The sequence below is a fragment of the Phoenix dactylifera genome, chromosome 6 (assembly GCF_051530095.1).
Source record: "Phoenix dactylifera cultivar Ajwa chromosome 6, Ajwa_hap1_PhDact_Kaust_v1.1, whole genome shotgun sequence".
In the NCBI taxonomy this organism is placed as follows: Eukaryota; Viridiplantae; Streptophyta; class Magnoliopsida; order Arecales; family Arecaceae; genus Phoenix; species Phoenix dactylifera.
Window position 1 is genome coordinate 35586009 of NC_143195.1, and position 19076 is coordinate 35605084.

Below are 19076 nucleotides of genomic sequence, written 5' to 3' on the forward strand. Positions count from 1 at the left end.
CGCCATCTGGATCCAAAGCGATAACTCCCAGTCCCAGGTAGCTTCCTCCGACGGTGGCCTCTTCTTTTTTTAACCATTGCATTTGTTTTCAATATCAATCCAAGTAGGTATCCTGGTGACAGTAAACAAAGCGTGCAACTTTGGGCACGTGACGACAAGACCAAATAAAACGTTGCTTTCATGCGGGCAGGACCAGCAGAACGGGCGGACGCGAAGTTTCTTTGCTACCATTTAAAACAAAATATTTCTGCCCTACCAAGAGCTCATTTGGTTCGCTGAAATTTTTTTTTTAATAAAAATTTGATTTTTGATAAATAAATTTTTAGAAAGAAAATGCTTAGAAAAGTACTTTTAGCATATTTGGTTGACAATAGAAAAGTGACAAATTTTCAAAATGCTTATATTTGGTTGGCCATCTAATTTTCTGAAAAAGTTATGTATAATTTCTATTATGTCCTTAATAAAAATTAGATTTTTAATTTTTCTTTAATGTTTTTTTAATGCTGAACGGTCTTTTTGAAAAAAAATAAAAATGGAGTGATTTCCGTCTCATGAGAAAGTAACTTTTCCATATTTCTTATGGAAAAGACTTTCTCATGAAATATGGGAATCATATTTTCATGGAAATACAACTTTCTCATCTCTTTTCTTTGAAAACTCCAACCAAACAACAGGCATTTCATTACTTTCTTCTTGACCACACTTTTTTTTCTTATTTTTCCGCGAACCAAACGGGCCCTAAAACATAAAACCACGCATCGAGAATATATATATATATATATATATATATATATATATATATATATATATATATATATATATATATATATATATATATATATATATATATATATATATATATATATATATATATATATATAATTTCTTGTGCACGACGACCATGGTTGGCGGCCACTTCAAGGGATCCGATTTCATCCATAAAAAAAGGATGAACGGTTGATGATAGTTACTCTATTTTTTTTTTCTAATTTTTCGAGTCTTTGATTCCTTCGCGGTCTTATCTTCTCATTATGCTGGTGGGACCAACTTATGGTCAATGAAACCGGCAATACCCTGCTCGGAGGTCGTAGGAGGAGCCAATCACATGGCGCACGCGAAAATAGAAAAAGATCAAATTATAAAAAATAAAAATATCGTGATTTTTTCTTAACGGGAATAAACCACAGTGATTAAATTTCCCGTTTCCCGGATTCCCGGGAGTTTCTTGCCACATCTACAAGGCCTCCCGGAAGAGGCCGCGATCCTCCGGGCGCGGCGCGAATGCTAATGCCACGTGAGGGTTATCTAATTTGGGCCGCTGTGATCCGGCGGATCTAAGAGACGCAGCACATAGTGCTATCGCTGTCCCATCAGTGGCAGTTTCGTAATATTATCTATAGTGACAGCTCATTCGTGCTTTCGAGGGAATCGCAGGGTGAGAATCCCGAGCGAGAAAGCCTAGCAGCCATCAAAATGGAAGAACAAGGTCAAAATAGGAATGGAGATTCTAAATGCAAATTAAATGAACACCAAATTACGCCCAGATCCATGCCAAATTCGAGAGGCCCGCTCTCTGGTCCTCATGGTCCAAGTGTCCAACAAAACCCACGCCCCCTTTCTGTGTCCCGATCCTCTCCTCCTCCTCCTCCTCCTCGTCGCCTCCTCTTTCCTCGCTCCCTTTCTCGCCGCCGAACCCTCGTTTCAGAAGTCCTAAAGCCGCATGCCAAAACCCTAACCACAGAGTAGCGCAGATCTGGTCCCGTCCCGGAGTCGAGGATACCGCGGTTACCGCGCCGGCCGGATCCCGTTGATGTGACGGAGTCCGAGCACTGCTGCGCCCTAGATGAACTTGTGGACCGACGACAACGCCTTTATGATGGAGGCCTTCATGACCACCACCACCGACCTCCAGGGCTTCCCCTGGGCGCCGCCTCCCGCCGCCGCGGCGGCTGGAGGGGGTCGAGTGCCATCCTCCCAGTCAGCCGTCACGTCATCCGCGCCAGCGGCACAGCCGGCGTATTTTAACCAGGAGACGCTCCAGCAGCGGCTCCTGACACTGATCGAGGGCGCGAGGGAGACCTGGACCTACGCCATCTTCTGGCAATCATCGGTGGACGTGGCGTCCGGCGCTTCGCTGCTCGGCTGGGGCGACGGCTTCTACAAAGGATGCGAGGAGGACAAGCGGAAGCAGAAGGCCGCCGCCTCCAGGGAGGAACAGGAGCACCGGAAGCGGGTGCTCAGGGAGCTTAACTCCCTCATCTCCGGTGGCGCCGGCGTGTCCTCGCCCGACGAGGCCGTGGAGGAGGAGGTCACCGACACGGAGTGGTTTTTTCTGGTGTCCATGGCGCAGTCGTTTGGCGTCGGCGACGGCCTCCCTGGCCAGGCCCTCTTCGCCGAAGCTCCAACCTGGATCGCCGGCGCGGACCGGCTAGCGATGGCGCCCTGCGAGCGGGCGAGGCAGGCGCAGTTGTTCGGCCTCCAGACCATGGTCTGCGTCCCGGTGGGGAGCGGCGTGCTGGAACTCGGATCCACGGATCTCATCTACCAGAGCTCCGAGCTCATGAACAAGATCAGGGTCCTCTTCAACTTCCACAGCCTCGAGATCCCCTCCGGATCCTGGCTCCCGCCGCCTGTGGCGACGCCGGCCGTGGCCGACCAGGATGAGACCGATCCGTCGGTGCTCTGGCTTGCAGATCCATCCATGGTCGAGATCAAGGACTCCGTCTCCCCTGGCCCCGCCACGGCTGAGATCTCCGTCACCAAATCCCCCATCCAGTTGGACAATCGTAGCTCCAGTACCATTACGGAAAGCCCTAGCTCGATTCAGATGCAACAGCGCCACAACCAGCAGAAGCATCAAAATCAGAACAGCAACGGCACTAGCAACTTCCAGACCCAATCACTCTGCACCAGAGGGTTTACTTTCTCCGAGTTCGCGATGAACGGCTCTGCCCCTCCCCCATCCTTAAAGCCGGAAAGTGGAGAGATTCTAAATTTTGGCAATAGCAAGAGGAATTCCTCTCCGGCTCCCGGTAGCGGCCTCCTGTCCCACCAGCAGACCGCCGCCACCGGTGACAAGAATAACAAGCGATCGACAGGGGCCACATCGAGAGGAAGTAGCGACGAGGGGATGCTGTCCTTCTCCTCGGCCCCCGCCCGTCCCTCGTCCGCCGGTCAGGCGAAATCCGTCGGAGGGATCCCCGGCGGGGGCGACTCGGACCACTCGGATCTCGAGGCGTCGGTGCGGGAGGTGGAGAGCGGCCTGGTGGTCGAGCCGGAGAAGCGGCCCAGGAAGCGCGGCCGGAAGCCAGCCAACGGCCGGTTGGAGCCGCTCAATCACGTGGAGGCCGAGCGACAGCGTCGGGAGAAGCTGAACCAGAGGTTCTACGCCCTCCGCGCCGTGGTGCCGAACGTGTCCAAGATGGACAAGGCCTCCCTTCTAGGGGACGCTATTTCCTACATCAAGGAGCTTGCAACCAAGCAGGAAACCTTGGAGTCGGAGAAGGAGGGGCTTCAGGCCCAGATCGAGATCCTCAAGACAGCGCGCGATTCCGATTCCGCCCCTGCACGGCCATCGCAGCAACCCGATCCAGATACGAGACTGATGAATGGTGGGCGGTGCCATGGAGTGGAGATTGAGGTAAAGACCCTGGGGCTGGAGGCGATGATCCGGGTGCAGTGCCATAAGACGAATCACCCGGCGGCGCGCCTGATGGCGGCATTGAAAGAGCTCGACCTCGACGTCTATTATGCCATGGTGTCCGTCGTCAAGGATCTCATGATCCAGCAGGCGACGGTGAAGATGTCCGGTAGGGTGTACACCCAGGAGCAGCTCAGTGCTGCCCTCTTAGCCAGATTGGCGGAGCCGCCGAGCAACAATAGGTAATTCTGGTTCCCCAATTACCATGGGTTCTTTTTTGCGAGGATTCCTCGGCTCGGTGGCGCCGGGAGGAGTTTTTAGACCACGGCCTAGTTTGCAACTCCCTATTTTGCTTATAGTTTCTATGAATTTGCCGGTACTCGGAGAGGATGGATGGCGAAGATTGTTTGTTGTTGGACCCTAGAATGCGTCTCTTTCCTCAAGTGGTTCAGTGAATCTGTACATAGGTAGTGCATGCTTAGTGCGACGATGATCAAATAACAAGCGATAACGGTTGTTAATGGCTTTTGACTCGCAATGACTCCTTCCCCTTGTGAGCTTTTTTGGCTGCTACGAATGTTTGCTGATGGCTTGCTTGAACGAAATATTATATCATGCTTGATTGGTTGATAACTTCATCCGTTGCTTAACGCGGGTCTCTACTCAAGTCCGCTACCAATATTTTCCCAGTGAGAGTTGGTTGACAACTTCTAGTGCAGTGGGTTAGGGCTCCCCAACTCTCTCAGAAAAAAAGCCAAAAAGAGGAGGAAGATGGTGGCATGTTAATTTCTCCATATTGTTGCGAAATTTTGGAGGTTGCTAGCAAATTTGTTTCTTTGTTCAAAGAGGTTAGATGTCTGAAGCTAATAACTTTTGATTGCAACCTATTCAACCGGCCCACAGAGAAAAAGCTAGCAAGTACAACTGCGCTCAGCGCATCAAGTGCACCACAGGAACAATCCCAGACAGGGCGAGGAGCGACAATCCGAGACAAGCCATATCATGAATATGGTCCATAGAAACGAGAAATCTGATTGGCGTGATGCACCGATGCGATTTCTCTCTCTCCAGGCATATCCACTGATTTTTTATTTTATTTTAATTTTAACAAAATTTTAATTATTTTAAAACACGATTATTAAAGCTTTCGAGATTTAAGATCAATTTCCAACCACAGTTTGTTCTCCTTCACCACTTGGGTTTGCATGGCACTCTTGTCCCTAGATGGGATCCAGCTTCAAATGACGGCTTTGCCGACAGAGGAGGCACAATAGGCACATTTGATGGGTCCATTAGCTCTTTGAATAAGCGTGCTCTCCTTGCATCGCTCTTCCACTTTCGACCAGAATATACACGGGCTTCATATGTAATAGTGGCTCCACCGGTGTGCGACTCGAGTGGCGCTACAACTCGGTAGGTATTAACTTTAATAGATATTCCATTTGATTGTGCTTCACTTGGCTGCAATGCATCTTGGCCTGGCAAACATGGCTTCCTCATATCTGCGTCAAGGTGCTTCCTTGCTCTCTACCTTCGCCGCCTTCCGGCACCGGGCAGTTGTGTCATCTGTGGTGATTGGGGCACCGGGCAGTTGTGTCATCTGTGGTGATTGGTGATGGCTGGATAGATTGTATAGATAGATTGTATTATTGAAAAGAACCATGTTGTTACTGTCCTTACAAAATAGATTGCACCCCTTAGATAGTGATGGGGGGTCTCCCTGGGCCCCTCAAAGAACACACCCTGTTTTTGGATTGGATTTACTAATATTGTCTTAGGCCTTCAATGGGCTCATGTTCGCATGGGCTACTTACTTTCTTTGCTTCAACAAGTTAGAAAGGTTGAAGACTACATAAAAACCATTTGAGTTTCATCTTTTTCCAATGTGGGACTAAAAAAACTACATAAGAGAAAAGAAAGATAGGCTTGGAATTTTGAAATACTCCATTGTTTAAAAGAACCACCAGCAACGATGGTAAAGTTTTCATGCAGTTTGCGTTTCCATCGGCGCATTTGAGCCTTTACCCATCATTCAAGTTTCATGTGGCATAATCTCTGGTGCATTTATTTCCCTACTTCTAGATCTATCCCAGTTGGGTTTATGAAGAGTTTTTATGTTGCCAGATCTCTGTCACAGATAACCTGAACATTAAACAGTGTGTTCCCTTAATAAGATTTAACAGGAGAAGGTAAATCATATGTAAATACTCACCTTTGGTTCATAATATGGAGGCTAATCGCCAGGATTGCTTTCTGCATCCCCTGCAATCATTCCGTATCCCTGCTACTGGAAGTTCTCATGTCTTGGCTTGATTTTGAAGTCAAATAAGTTGCTCAAAAATAAACCATCCATCAGAAGGTATACCAACAAGAAAAGAACAAAACACAATTTAAGCCCGAATGCTTTGCCTCCAAAGCGCATTACAACCCAATTATGCCAATAAGTTTCACAAGTTGCAAAACTACACAACATCAATCATGTTTCCCTCTGCATCTGAAATCTTTTCGACACATTTGCACACAACCACACGCCAACAATAAAAGTTATCATAGTCATACTTCCTTGTGGAGATAAAGGATTTCAAAATCAGAAAAATCAAAGACCAAGAGCATATGGTATTGAAGAACTAGAAGCTAAGCAAGAGATCGGAAGACTGCATTAAAGTATTGAAGAAGAACGCAAATGCAGCCATTATTCAGCACCCAAAACTCTGAAATGCTGGTACTTCGGAAACTGTATGAAGTTCCAATAGAAGTTCTGTTGATATATGATGAATATGTCATGCCGGGACACAAGCCAGTCAGCACCATAATCGCAGGGCAATGCTGAGGTTATTAAGGATTCAGAAGTTAATGAGGTTGGGCAATCGACATTCCTCAAAAAAAAAGGTGAAGTCCAATCTCCAGGGCATACATACTGAGGGTTGTTGCAGTATTCAGAAAATATGTGAAAATTTAAAGAAAGGGTGCCTATTTTAATCATGATAAAATAGGGGGAAACTCTTTGGCAAAAACTGGATGAATCAGTTGATATTTTCTTCAATGATTTACAGAATTATTCTTTTTTGTTTGCCACACAAAGTAGACTGCTTAAGTACTGTAATTATAGGGAATTATTGATCAAAGAAACGCTTAATTTGACTTTTCAACCCTCTTACCAACCCAAAGGGTTGCCACAATTCACCCCGATCCCTATGTCAAAAGGGATGGATGCCAGTTTTCAACACCTCTTCAGCATTTCTTGGTTAAATAATTAGAAAGCATAGATTGAAACTCTGGTGAACCATATAATTTTGTCAAACATAGACAGTCTCAACTTCTTCTATTTTGACAAACATGACTATTGTAATTCTCATGCAGTCATCATTATCATTGAGGGGAAAATAGCAAGAGCTTCAGCTAAAAATTTTCTTCCTAATCATTCATATAGTGTTGTCACTCAATGCAACATAACAATTTGTTTCAGACCAAAACAACTATCTTGCACACGCATTGCTTTCACATAGGACCTACCTAATAAATTAGGAGTTGCAAAACAGACATAGAAACAGGGTTTAGTGCATGCCAAGCCCAACCAGCCAAGTTAATGCAAATTTGTTTTTCATCACAAATTTTATAAAAAGAATCGTAAAACATCTCTAAAAAATTTATGAAAATTCTCCAGCCATGTCTGACAGGATCTCGATATATATTGCATGTATTGATAGATATTATAATATTGAACAATGATGAGAGAAAATAACATTGCAATTAAATAATAGATATTAGTATAGATTCTATGAAAGTTTTTGGTCTTTATTAGTGATTTTAAATATATATATATATTATAAATTATTTAATAATACAATATTATAGGAAACTCGAAAGAATGTATCAACTCAACAATGATGAGAGAAAATATCATCACAGTTAAATAATATTTTACCATAAATGTTAGTATAGATTTGACCGTAAGTCTTTGTTAGTGATTCTAAATGTACATTATAAATTTTTTAATAGTGCAATATTATAAAACATCTGAAAGAATATGTCAACTCAACCTTGTATTGAGATAGATTCGATGAAAGTTTCCGGTCTTTGTTAGTGATTTTAAATATACATTATAAATTATTCGATAATATAATATTATAGAAAATTTGAAAGAATATATTAACTCAACAATGGAGAGAGAAAATATCATCACAATTAAATAATTTTTTAACGTAAATGTTAGCATCGGTCCGATGAAAGTTTCTGGTCTTTGTTAGTGATTCTAAATATACATTATAAATTATTCAAAAGTGCAATATTATATAAAATATGAAAGAATATATCAACTCAATTTTGTATTAGGAGAATATATGTTCTTAGCTTTGCATATTAAAATAGATTGGTCATATTGACAATATATAATTGGTTGATGTTGATCTTAGATTGTTTTTTCATAAGATCTTTTGCGCACTGTCCAAGTTGAAATTAACTCCAATGGAAAAACAGACAGAATCTACTTTAGGTTGCTCAGCTATGAGGTAATGGAATTTGTCTTCAGTGATGATTTCCAGTGTATTATAATCCAACTACATTAGTTAAAGATTACGTAACGCATGAAGGTATGGTACACATTTGCAACTTGAATAATAAGCCTTATATTATAGAAAGAGAAAAATTCCAGACAATTAAATATTGATTCATCTAAAATTTTAAATTTATTTTTTTATCACAAATTCAGAATGCAAGCTCTGTTTCTTTTTTTAATAAAAATAGTAAAATTTATGCAAAGTACTCAGTCTTGTCTGATTGAATCTTGGTATGAATTGCATGGATTGATAGATATTATAATACTGAACAACGATGAGAGAAAATATCATTGTAATTAAATTTCTTTTAACATGAATGTTGGTATAAATTCAATGGAAGTTTCCGGACTTTGTTAGTGATTCTAAATATATATTATGTATCATTCAATAATACAATATTATAGAAAATTTGAGAGAATATGTCAACTCAAGTTTGCATTACGAGAATATGTCTTCACAACTTTGTGCATTAAAATAGATCGGTCGTATTGACAATGCATGATTGGTTGATGTTGATGTTAGATATTTTTTTTAACAATTTTCAAGAGTCAAATTCAATGAAAACATAGACAGGATCCACTTCAAGCTACCTAGATAATTGGTAACTAAATTTATCTTTAGCAATGCCGATGACTTCTAATGCCACAATCAAATTGTTTTAGCTAAAAATTAAATAACACAAGAAGATGTGGCTTGCATGAAAAATATACATGCACAAATTTGCAATTTGAAAAATAAGCCTTGCATTTTCTCAAGAGAAAAACTCTAGACTGTTAAATGCCGATTCAACTAAAATTTTAAAAATTTCTCATATTGTCTTGAAAGCAGACTTTTTGATAGTTATTAGTTGACTTTTTCGGTCATCAACTCGAGACACCAATATCTATCATTTGAGACAAAATTATTGGAGAATGGGAGCAACTTTTCTGTCTTATAAGATAAAATTGGATGGCATCGTGCGTTGTCTTAAAAAAGATAACTTATTCTCATATTATCTATAGAAAACTTCTCATATTAATTAAACTTATTCTTGGCTCTACTCGATACTCAAAGAAGAGGAAAAACATGGTCCGTGCCCGAACCAAGGATGGCGGCAGTGACGGTTGAAGGGAGACACCGGCCGGAGAAGAGCAGTGGAGCTGCTATTAAAAAATAAATAAAGAATATTAGTTTTGCTGAACTCAGAAATCTATAAACAATAAATCATGTAATTGTGAAAATATTTATACAGATATAAAAAGAAATAAAAGAATGTACAAACATAAAAGATTAAATATATAAAATATAAAAAAGAAATAATAAACAAACATGATAGATTAAATATATAAAGAATCTTAAAAAAAGTTAACGGGTTCAAACAAGTAAAAGACAGTTTAACAACAAAAAGAGGAGGACAAATGGTTTCCCTAGTTTCCAATTGCAGCTGCAGCAGATCTTGTCCGAGCTGTTGTCCCTTTTTTTTTTTTTTACATCCCTCGTTATCACTCGACCATACTCAGCGATCCCCACCTCCGCTAGCCAAAAGCAGTCGGTTTGGAAGCAAAACCAGAGCCGAGAAAACCAGGGTATGGTTCCTGAAATAAATGCCACGTAAGCATCCCATTATTGTGTCCACAAATAAATTCCACGCGCCCTGGAACCGTCCGACGATTTGCCTCTTAGGGCTTCCCACTCGTCCCTCGCTCCCTCCCCACCCCAACCCTCCTCACCGCCGTAGGCTCCGGTCGCGAGATTTCCTCACTCTCAGAAGTCAATATTCCCGGGAGTCCCCTTCCTTATTCACCCTCTCCATCTCCAGAATCCCACCTCACACTGCCGTGGGATGAAACGACCCACTCCCATCCGCGGCCCTCCCCATCTATCCTCTCCGGAAAGAAAAATTCAATAGAAAAAAAGAAAAGGAAAAAATAGCTATCTAAATCCAGACTACTGGAGAATGGATCACGCGAAGAATCACAGTCAACATCTGGGCGTGAACAAGATCGGCAAGAACATCCGCAAGAGCCCCCTCCACCAGCCCAGTTTCGCCGCGACCGCAAAGCCGCCGCCGCCGCCGCAGCAGCAGCCGCCGCCCCCTCCGCAGCCGCAGGTGTACAACATCAGCAAGAAAGACTTCCGCAGCATCGTCCAGCAGCTCACCGGCACCCCCTCCCGCGACCCCCTCGCCGGCGATAACCCCGCTCCCCCCTTCAACCCTCCCCCTCCCCCCCGCCCCCACTACCCCAAGCCCCCCAGCACGCGTCTCCAGAGGATCCGCCCCCCTCCCCTCACCCCCATCGCCCGCCCTCCTCCTCCTCCCCATCTCGCACCACCCCGGATTCCCTACCAGAACCCCCAATCCAACCCCATCCCACTTCCCAATTCCAATCCCAATAACCCCCCAGCCTTCTTCCCCCGCCCCATCCCCTCCCCGAGCGGCGCCGGCCCCGCCTGGGCCGAGTCCCCGGTCACCGCCTACATGCGCTACCTCGAGAGCTCCCTCCTCGGCTCCGACACCTCCCGGCGGCACCAGCACCAGCACCAGCCTCCCCCCTTCCCATCCCCTGGCCTCCTCCCTTCCCCGCCGTTCCCCGCCTTCCCATCCCCGAGAGCCCACGCCCTGCCCCCTGCTGCCCCGCCGCCCCTGCTGCCGTCGCCGGGCTCGCAGTTCGTCGTGCCGTCGCCGACCGCTTTCCTGAACATGATGTCGCCCAAGTCGCCCTACCCGCTGCTGTCCCCCGGGTTCCAGTACCCTCCGCCGCTGACCCCCAACTTCGCCTTCTCGCCCTTGGGCCAGTCGGGGATATTGGGGCCCGGGCCGCAGCCACCGCCATCTCCAGGGCTGTTTTTCCCGCAGTCGCCCTCGGGGTTCCTCCCCATCCCGAGCCCGAGATGGAGGGACATGTAGCAGCTGACAGACTTCTCTCCTCCCTTTGTTACGATAGCAAGACTTCCCCCTGTATCCAATCGTGGATAGTGTAACAATACAAGTATCTTATGCTTTGACCAAAATCTCAAGGAAAAAATCATGAAACAATGATAGAAGTTAACTATTTGTTTTAGAAATCTGGTGTTCATTTCTCTCTCTCTCTCTGGAGTAGGCTGGTCTTCTGGGTGTTCAGTTCCATGGAGGTACAGTGGGAATCGAGGTAGGTGCCGTGCTGTATACATTTAGTTCCTTTTAATTAGTGAAGTCTGTCGCTAAATGCTTGTATGTAACTCTGTTTCTGGATCTATTGATTTCATTCACTTGAAGACTATAGATGTTGTAACTTCATTATGAAAGAGCTATGATCTTCACAATAAAGTTTGCAATCATGTTATTTATGGTCATCATTTTGATTGCAAGGATGCTGAGTCCACCACTACTTGATATACAACTGTTCTTTAAATTAGAAAATCGCTATTGGCATGCAAAGAAAGTGATAAAACACATGTTTTGTTGTTTTTATACTTATTCTAAATGACATGAAGGAGAAACCTTCGCTCGGTCTGGTGTTGTTGATTTCACATTCTTCAAGATCACCTGAAATAGAAATAAGGTAACAATTGTTGTTTCGATTGGTGGTAGTAATTGCAGAGTGAATCTGCTTTTTTTCTTTTTCATGAATAACTATCGATGGGAATTTTGCTTTGATGCAGTTTCATCCTTACTCGAGACATGCAAGTATTGGTACAAGCATTGTTGTTAACACATTTTAGGATGCTAATTGTGGTTGGCTTTAAATGACTTTTAATATCCTGCTATGGAGCTTGGTTTGGAATCTGTTGCAATATCTTTTCTTCTAGCTTTGACTGATAAGTTGGAGTAGCTTGACTAAGGATGTGCTTGGGGTTATATAGTATAATTGGAATTTATGATGATTGCAAACCGTAAATTAGGTACTAATAAACTTGCAGTGATTCATGTGTCATCTTAGATGCACACATGCTCACCTTGTTTTGTTATTAATATCTTTTAGTGTATCTATGACAGATGTGTTTTGCCTGGCAGTTATTATTAGTCAGTGAATTTTAATTATAATGGTTTTATGAGTTTATGACAGAAGCATGCTCCTAAACTAATTCAAACATATATTTTGGTGTTGTTTGAAAAATATGGGTCCAGTAACAGATTGAGGTATATGTGACCGGGTTTAGTAACAAGGTGAAGTATATGTGACCGTTATTATTATATACATTGGTGCTTGATATTTTTTGTTTCCAGTTGCATAGAGTATTAAACGTAGGTCTTTTAGTATTTTTCGACAAATAATACTTGCTTTTTATTTCCAGGGCTTTTCTTGAAATAGACTGCAGCTGCTTGATGTCTTTTTATATCCAGTTGGAAGGCCGTTCATGCGAAAAGACACAGTTTTTATACATTAGGAGGGCCTGTTCTTTTCTTATTATGATGGTTTCATAATAAGAAGACACTCTTAAGACTTTTGTGCAGATGGGTTGCTCATGGTAGGTCCCTGTAGGTGGAGATGCGACAGGTTGTGATACTTCAATATTTGCTTAAATTGCCAGTCTTTTCCTCAAGTCGTTTATAAATAAATAGGTAGTTAATAATGCGAGTCTGTATAACATAGAAGGGAGTCATTTTGCGCTGTTTACAATGGAAGAAAAGAAGCGTTATGTTAATTAGTGGAGCTCCTGAAAATCATTTTACATAATAAAAGTAAGGTCATGTTTGCTAACAAGCAGAAGAAAGCTAAACATGCTAAACTAGCACAGCTGCATGCCAATATGAACTTTTAGGAACTAGAAGACATAAAATAAGGATTTGACTTTCAATTATTTGGAATATATGAATATATTCTAAATTTCTAATTGAAATTTGAGATGGTTGAGTTTTTTTTTTTTTTTTTTTGAGCACTGGGTAATAGATGTGGAAGAAAAGACCATTAAGCTTGCTAGTTGCGGTTATTAATTAGTTTTCAATATTTGCAAAGAATAATGGAAGATATGATTAAGATTCTACTGGAAGAAGTAAAAGCTGGGAAAAACTTGAGAGGGTTAAAAAAGGAAGGAGGAACAATGTGTGGAGAATGCACACACTATAATGTTGTCTATTCTCATTGATCATTGATCAGCTTTTGGTAGGCAACTAAAAGGTGGAAATACCCCTCACAAGTGATCGGTCATATGTTGCAGCAAATATTGCAAACTGGATTAGATTTGATAACCTAATAAGATAAATTTAAGGTTCATTATAAGATTAGATATGGTGACATGTAATAGAGACCAGTGGATGCCTCGGAAAGTCCCAGATTTGCAAGCAATAGCTGGATAAAAAAAGGGTAATTTTTTGATGGAAAAGAACATATTTATCTATGAAAAGCATAGCATTTAGAAGTAACAAATTTGACCTCTTTACTTTTCTCCATGGAAGGTGGAGGCACATAGTGTTTAAAGAGGTTTTGGTACTAGTTGCAAAATGAGGAAGTGTATAAACTTTGTATCTTGGGGGTGTTTTTTTTTTGTGTGTGTGTGTGTATGTATGTGGGTCCGTGGTTGGATGGGGGGGATTAAAGATGATAGGTGGTTTGGGTATTAACTATTTTAAGGTGTGCTACTAGGACTTTTTGGGCGTATCACGGTGAAAAATTTGCAGTTTACTACTTGGAAGATATCATGAGAATAAATTTTGTATGTCTGTTAAAGTTGTTAAGTTTAAATTGCAGGGCTGGTTCTGAATTTAGGTCTTCTTGCTTCTAAAAGGGAAGGAGGGTTGAGCATATGCCATTCTTTGTATGCATAAGATGACGTGATTCCATTGTCATAGTGAATGTGCTTTTTTTCTTTTTCTGAATATCATTATCGGCATACTAGACTTAAAGTAGTGATACATGTTTATGAAGGTACATTGGAACACCTTATGGCATTGTTGGATGCTTGATAATTGTCTCCATATCATACAAAATAGAGCTTTCCATTTTGCCAAGGAGAAGAGAGATTGGCACTGTATTTGATTCCTTGGTCGAAAACTTTTGGGATTTCAGAGATCACCTTTAAATGGATTACAGTATTCGATGTATGGATGTAATCATTGACTTTAACTTCAACTTAAATATGATGCTCTTAAATGTTTCCCCCATGAAGATGCGAGATATCCTTTGTATAAATGGGGCATCCAAAAACACTTGTAATTATAACATGCTTCATAAGCAATAGCATGAGTGGTATGATCTTTCTTTCCATTATAGATTGTTATTCATTTGTATTAATTTATTAATTTGTTCAAGCTTTTAAAGGCGCTTCCTGGGATATATTTGGATATCTGTTGTTTGGGGCTTAGTTGCTAGGGTTACGAGCGGGTCTAGGATCGGGTGTGGGTGCAGATAGGAAGTAGGTCTCGAAAGGATACATGAGAGAAATACTTATAGTAAGGAAGGCGCTTAGGAAGTAGGTCTGCTTTCAAGATTCTGAGAAGGTTTTGAAGTTGGTGCATCACCTTAGGTAGAAGATTCCGGCTACTAAGATTTGCGGTAAACATGCTGGATATATGTATTGCTTTTGAAAGAAATTTGGAGTTAGGTCTGTTGAGAAAAAATTACGTACCAACATTTTTTCATGACTTGAAAAGTAATTGGCTGTTATTGGATCGAGTTGGATCTTGGATTCAAGGGATTGCGTGACACGTAGTATAAATCGGATCTTACAATCCTAACTATTCTTGATCCAAGTATGAGATCCAGATTGTTTTGGGTGATTTTGGCCTGGATTGTGGATCTTAAGAATTTGACATTAGTGGATAGAAAAGTTACTATGATATTGGCTAGTTGTTTAAAATTAAAACACATCCTGACAAGAACCTGTCATGGTGGTGACTGCTTGGCTCACTCTATTATGATATAAGGGGCTTTTCTGATAAAATATTACGGCGTAAAAGAACCCATACTGTCCCAACTTGCAAATATGGCTGACGGGGAGATTATAAGAAGAGAGGTTGATATTGTTTACAATGGGTCTGCTAGTTGTGTTCGTTAACTATGTTTGCAGAAGCTGTGGAAAAGAGTTCATTCAGCATATTGCCGAAAGATAATGAGGACTGTCATCTTGCAAATATTTTTGAAATGAAATGGAGGGGGAATCCCACCACGAGTTTATTGAGATAATGATATACATAAGCAGCCTCTTATATCATACAGTGAATATATACCAGGATTTCTCTGTTTGGAAAACCTCTTTTTTTTTATTGAAAGGGAAGGGTGAAGCCTGTTTGGAATATTTTTGGAAAAGTTTCATGAGAGTCTTATTCTAGTTTTTTCTGTGGCATAACTTGGATTGTCTAATATGTGCATGGATATGTCATATTGTTTGATTTTGATTTCTTTGCTAGGTTGCTTGAGGCTTCCATTTCTTGGTATGCTTCCTGTGCATTAGAAAAAATTTACTTTCTTCTCAATCAGTATATTAAGAAATGATATCATGATGTAGCTTTTCATCGTGCTCTTCATCCCATAACATTTCAAATTGTTCAACATAAATTATAGAGATCAGCCTCCTCAAGTTGTTTTCAAATATTCTGATCTGTTTTCTTTGTTGAAAACCACTGGAGGAGGCTTAACACAAAAATATGAGGAAAATCTAGATGATGGTAATTGAAGTTGGATATGACTTGGAAGCTGAACTGCTTGGCAGAAATTGGACATCAGGGACAGACAAGAGCCTGTAAGAAGTTGGAACTTTGAAAATTGAGTTGGTTAATTACTGTTGAACATGGGTAAGTCAACTGTCTGTCCAAATTTATAGGGATGAGCTTTATGTTATCTCCAACAAATGGAGATGTTATATGAACCTCATATGTACTCCACAATATTGTCAGTCTAACTACTCATATGAATGTTACAAGATCCTGACATATTCTTAGGCCCTGTTTGGGGGAGCTGTTGGCAGTAGAGCTGTTGGAAGTAGAGCTGTCTGAAGTAGAGCTGTCTGAAGTAGAGCTGTTATACAAAGCTGTTTGCTGTTTGGTAACTACATTCGTAAAGTGCTGTGGTACTTTGTTTTGTGTTTGGTAAACAAACTGGAAAAGTACTTTTGTATGACAAAATTACCATAAAGGACATTGCATAGTATTATACAACAGAATATAATAAAACATAACATATATTAATACATAAATATACGATATAGTATAATATTTTTGTAATATAAAATAATATTATTATAATATAGCATAATAGTAATATAATTATTAGAGTAAATTAATATTTGGTAATATAACATAATATTAAATTATTTAACATAACATATTAATGTATTATGATATAATGTAATATATATTATATTTATAGTATAATACAATAATAAAGACATAAAATATTATAATTATTAGTATAAATTAATTTCTCATAATATAATATAATATTAAATTATTTAAAATAACATATTAATGTATTATAATGTAATGTAATATAATATAATATTTATAGTATAATACAATAATAAAGGTATAAAATATTATAATTATTAGTGTAAATAATTAATAATGTTGAAATATATTTATTTATTATCTTATTTATTCATTCATTCATTTATATAAATATTTATTTATTTATTTATTTTATTTTTTAAATTTTCTTTTCTTTTCTTTTCTTTTTCCTTTTCTTTTTCTTTTCTTTTTTTTTCTTCTCTTTCCTTCCTCTCCCCCGTTCTCCTTTCTTCTCCTCTCGCGCGGCCGGCGGCGCCGGAAGGGGGCCAGGCCGCCGCGGCCGCGGGAGGGGGCCGGGCCGCGGGAGGGGGCCGGGCCGGGGCCGGCGGCCGGCGGCGGCCGCGGGAGGGGGCCGGGTCGTGGCCGGCGGCAGCCACGGCGGGCCCCCTGGGAAGTGCTCTCCCGCGAAGCCGACAGCGCCGGGCCGGGCCGTGGCGGACGCGAGAGGGGGGCGGGTCATGACCGCCGGCAGCCGCAAGAAGGGGGATAGGGAGGGGGTGCGACGGCGGGGCCTCGCAGACGCGGGAGGGGGGCCGTGGGACCTCCTTCTTCGGCACCGTCCCTTTCCGTGACGGGGACATCATCGCCGACGGCGGCCGCGGGAAGGGGAAGACCACCTGTCTTCCTCTTCTTCGGCACCTCCCCACCATGGGGGCGGGGGAGAGGGAGGGGGTGCGACGGTGGGGCCTCGCAGACGCGGGAGGGGGGCCGTGGGACCTCCTTCTTCTTCGGCACCGTCCCTTTCCGTGACGGGGATATCATCGCCGGCGGCGGCTGCGGGAAGGGGAAGACTACCTGTCTTCCTCTTCTTCGGCACCTCCCCACCATGGGGGCGGGGGAGAGGGAGGGGGTGCGACGGCGGGGCAGAGGGAGAGGGTGCGGCGGCGGGGGAGAGGGAATGGGGTTGGGTGGGAGAGGAAGAGACCGTGAGAATGTGAGAGAGAGGTTTTTGGGAGAAATTTTTTTTTTAAATGGGGGTATTTTGGTCAAAAATACAGCTTTCCGAAAAAGCTGAAAACAGCATTTTCGGAAAGCTCCAAATTGGAGCTTTCCCCCAAAAGCTGTTTTCAGCTTCCCGCAAAAGCTGAAACAGCTTTTCAGAAAATTTACCAAACACCATTTTTTAGCTAAAAGTACTTTTGGAGAGCCAGAAAGTGCTTTTTGGCCCCCCAAAAGCTCCCCCAAACAGGGCCTTATTCTTCTCATTTTTGGTATGCTGTAATTCCCAAACAGTACTTTACTATCTTTCAGCGTATATCATTAAAACGGCAACCTACATCATAATGATGGAAAATATTCGACTCTTTCATAGCACCTAATAATTTCATGTTATTCTGCTAGCCAAGAACATACATCTTTTTCTCCTGTTTCTCTTTTGGCAGGCACAGAAACATATTTCTTCAGGGGGACTAGGCTCGGCACAGAACCCAGGCAAAGCCCCCCATTCCCATAGTTGGGAGGAAGCATTACAATTTTATTGAACCATTGCCCACCATCATCTGTCTATTAGCTCCTACAAAGAGAGTCCCAAAACCAAGTCTTGCAATCCCACATGCTTAAAGACTTATGGAAACATCAGCTGAATTTGGCATTCTGGTGTGGATAGAGCTGTAGGCATTATCAAATAATTTTTTACGAGATTCTTGATTAATATATGTTCTTGGAGGAACCCATTGTCTTGCTCATATAAAAAGACCAGTTTTTATATTATATAGATTATGTTATGTTAAAACAAAACAGAACAGAACAGAATCAGATTTTTGTTAAAATAGTATCATTTGAACAGAGAATAAAGGAAAAACTGCAAAGCTCACGATTTGCACCTTCTAACACATATCACCAAAATATAACTATAATGTTAACTTAAGAAGATTATTTCTTGCTTCTTAAAGCCTTCATGACAATTAGGATTCTAAACGTAGAGTTTAATACAGAAGAGAACCGTTTGGATTTCAGAGACTCAGAAAACCACCTCTCACCTTGAACATAGCGAGACTATCTTCGTTGAGGAGCATCATGTCCATGCAACCTGGGATGTCTCTCAACAAATTATCCACAAATTCTTCCACATCATCACCTAATGTCCTATACTCGTTCGCCACCCCACGGCATTTGCTGCTGTTTGGGAATCACGTACCCGAGCTAAAGAAACGTTCCGCGACATCTGCTGCTGTTTTCTCTACATCAGTCCTACAACAAGGTTCCTTCGGAGATTCTGGCTGGGGCTTGTATTCCCAGCAACAAAGGGTTTGAAGATTCCAGTCGATTAAGACACACAAAGTGATGAGTTGGATATGGATCTAAACATTACGCTGAAAGTCAACTCAGGCTGGGTGTAAGCCACATTGGACCCAAACCTGACTGAGCCACTGGAGGCCCGAACAAAAGCTTATGTAACACTAGGCTGCCAAGGAAACAGACATTCTATGGCTTCACGTAAATTTTAAAGCATATGAAGTGGTGCTTGGCTGCAGCAGAA

The 19076-nt window shown here is 41.9% G+C and overlaps 1 protein-coding gene and 1 pseudogene across 4 annotated transcripts; both read left to right on the forward strand.

Moving 5' to 3' along the window:
- Positions 1–1428: 1428 nt before the first annotated feature.
- On the forward strand, positions 1429–4161 carry LOC103704709 (transcription factor MYC2 pseudogene; annotated as a pseudogene). Its single transcript, XR_015988262.2, has one exon. The product of XR_015988262.2 is annotated as a transcription factor MYC2 pseudogene (transcript).
- Positions 4162–9626: 5465 nt separating this feature from the next.
- LOC103704748 (protein HAIKU1) lies at positions 9627–15749 on the forward strand. 3 transcript variants are annotated; one of them, XM_089923613.1, is made up of 2 exons: positions 9627–11324; positions 14022–15749. In XM_089923613.1, exon 1 carries the CDS (start codon positions 10133–10135, stop codon positions 11081–11083), a length of 951 nt encoding a protein of 316 aa, XP_089779739.1. In that variant the 5' UTR covers positions 9627–10132; the 3' UTR covers positions 11084–11324; positions 14022–15749. The 3 variants fall into 3 exon arrangements, with proteins under 3 accessions (XP_089779739.1, XP_089779741.1, XP_089779740.1); XM_089923615.1 differs by having other exon boundaries at positions 15722–15749; XM_089923614.1 differs by lacking the exon at positions 14022–15749 and adding an exon at positions 12451–12627.
- Positions 15750–19076: the final 3327 nt, after the last annotated feature.

Excerpts from the sequence above, each read along its gene's own strand:
- LOC103704748 (XM_089923613.1), top strand. The coding sequence starts at position 10,133 with ATGGATCACGCGAAGAATCACAGTCAACATCTGGGCGTGAACAAGATC.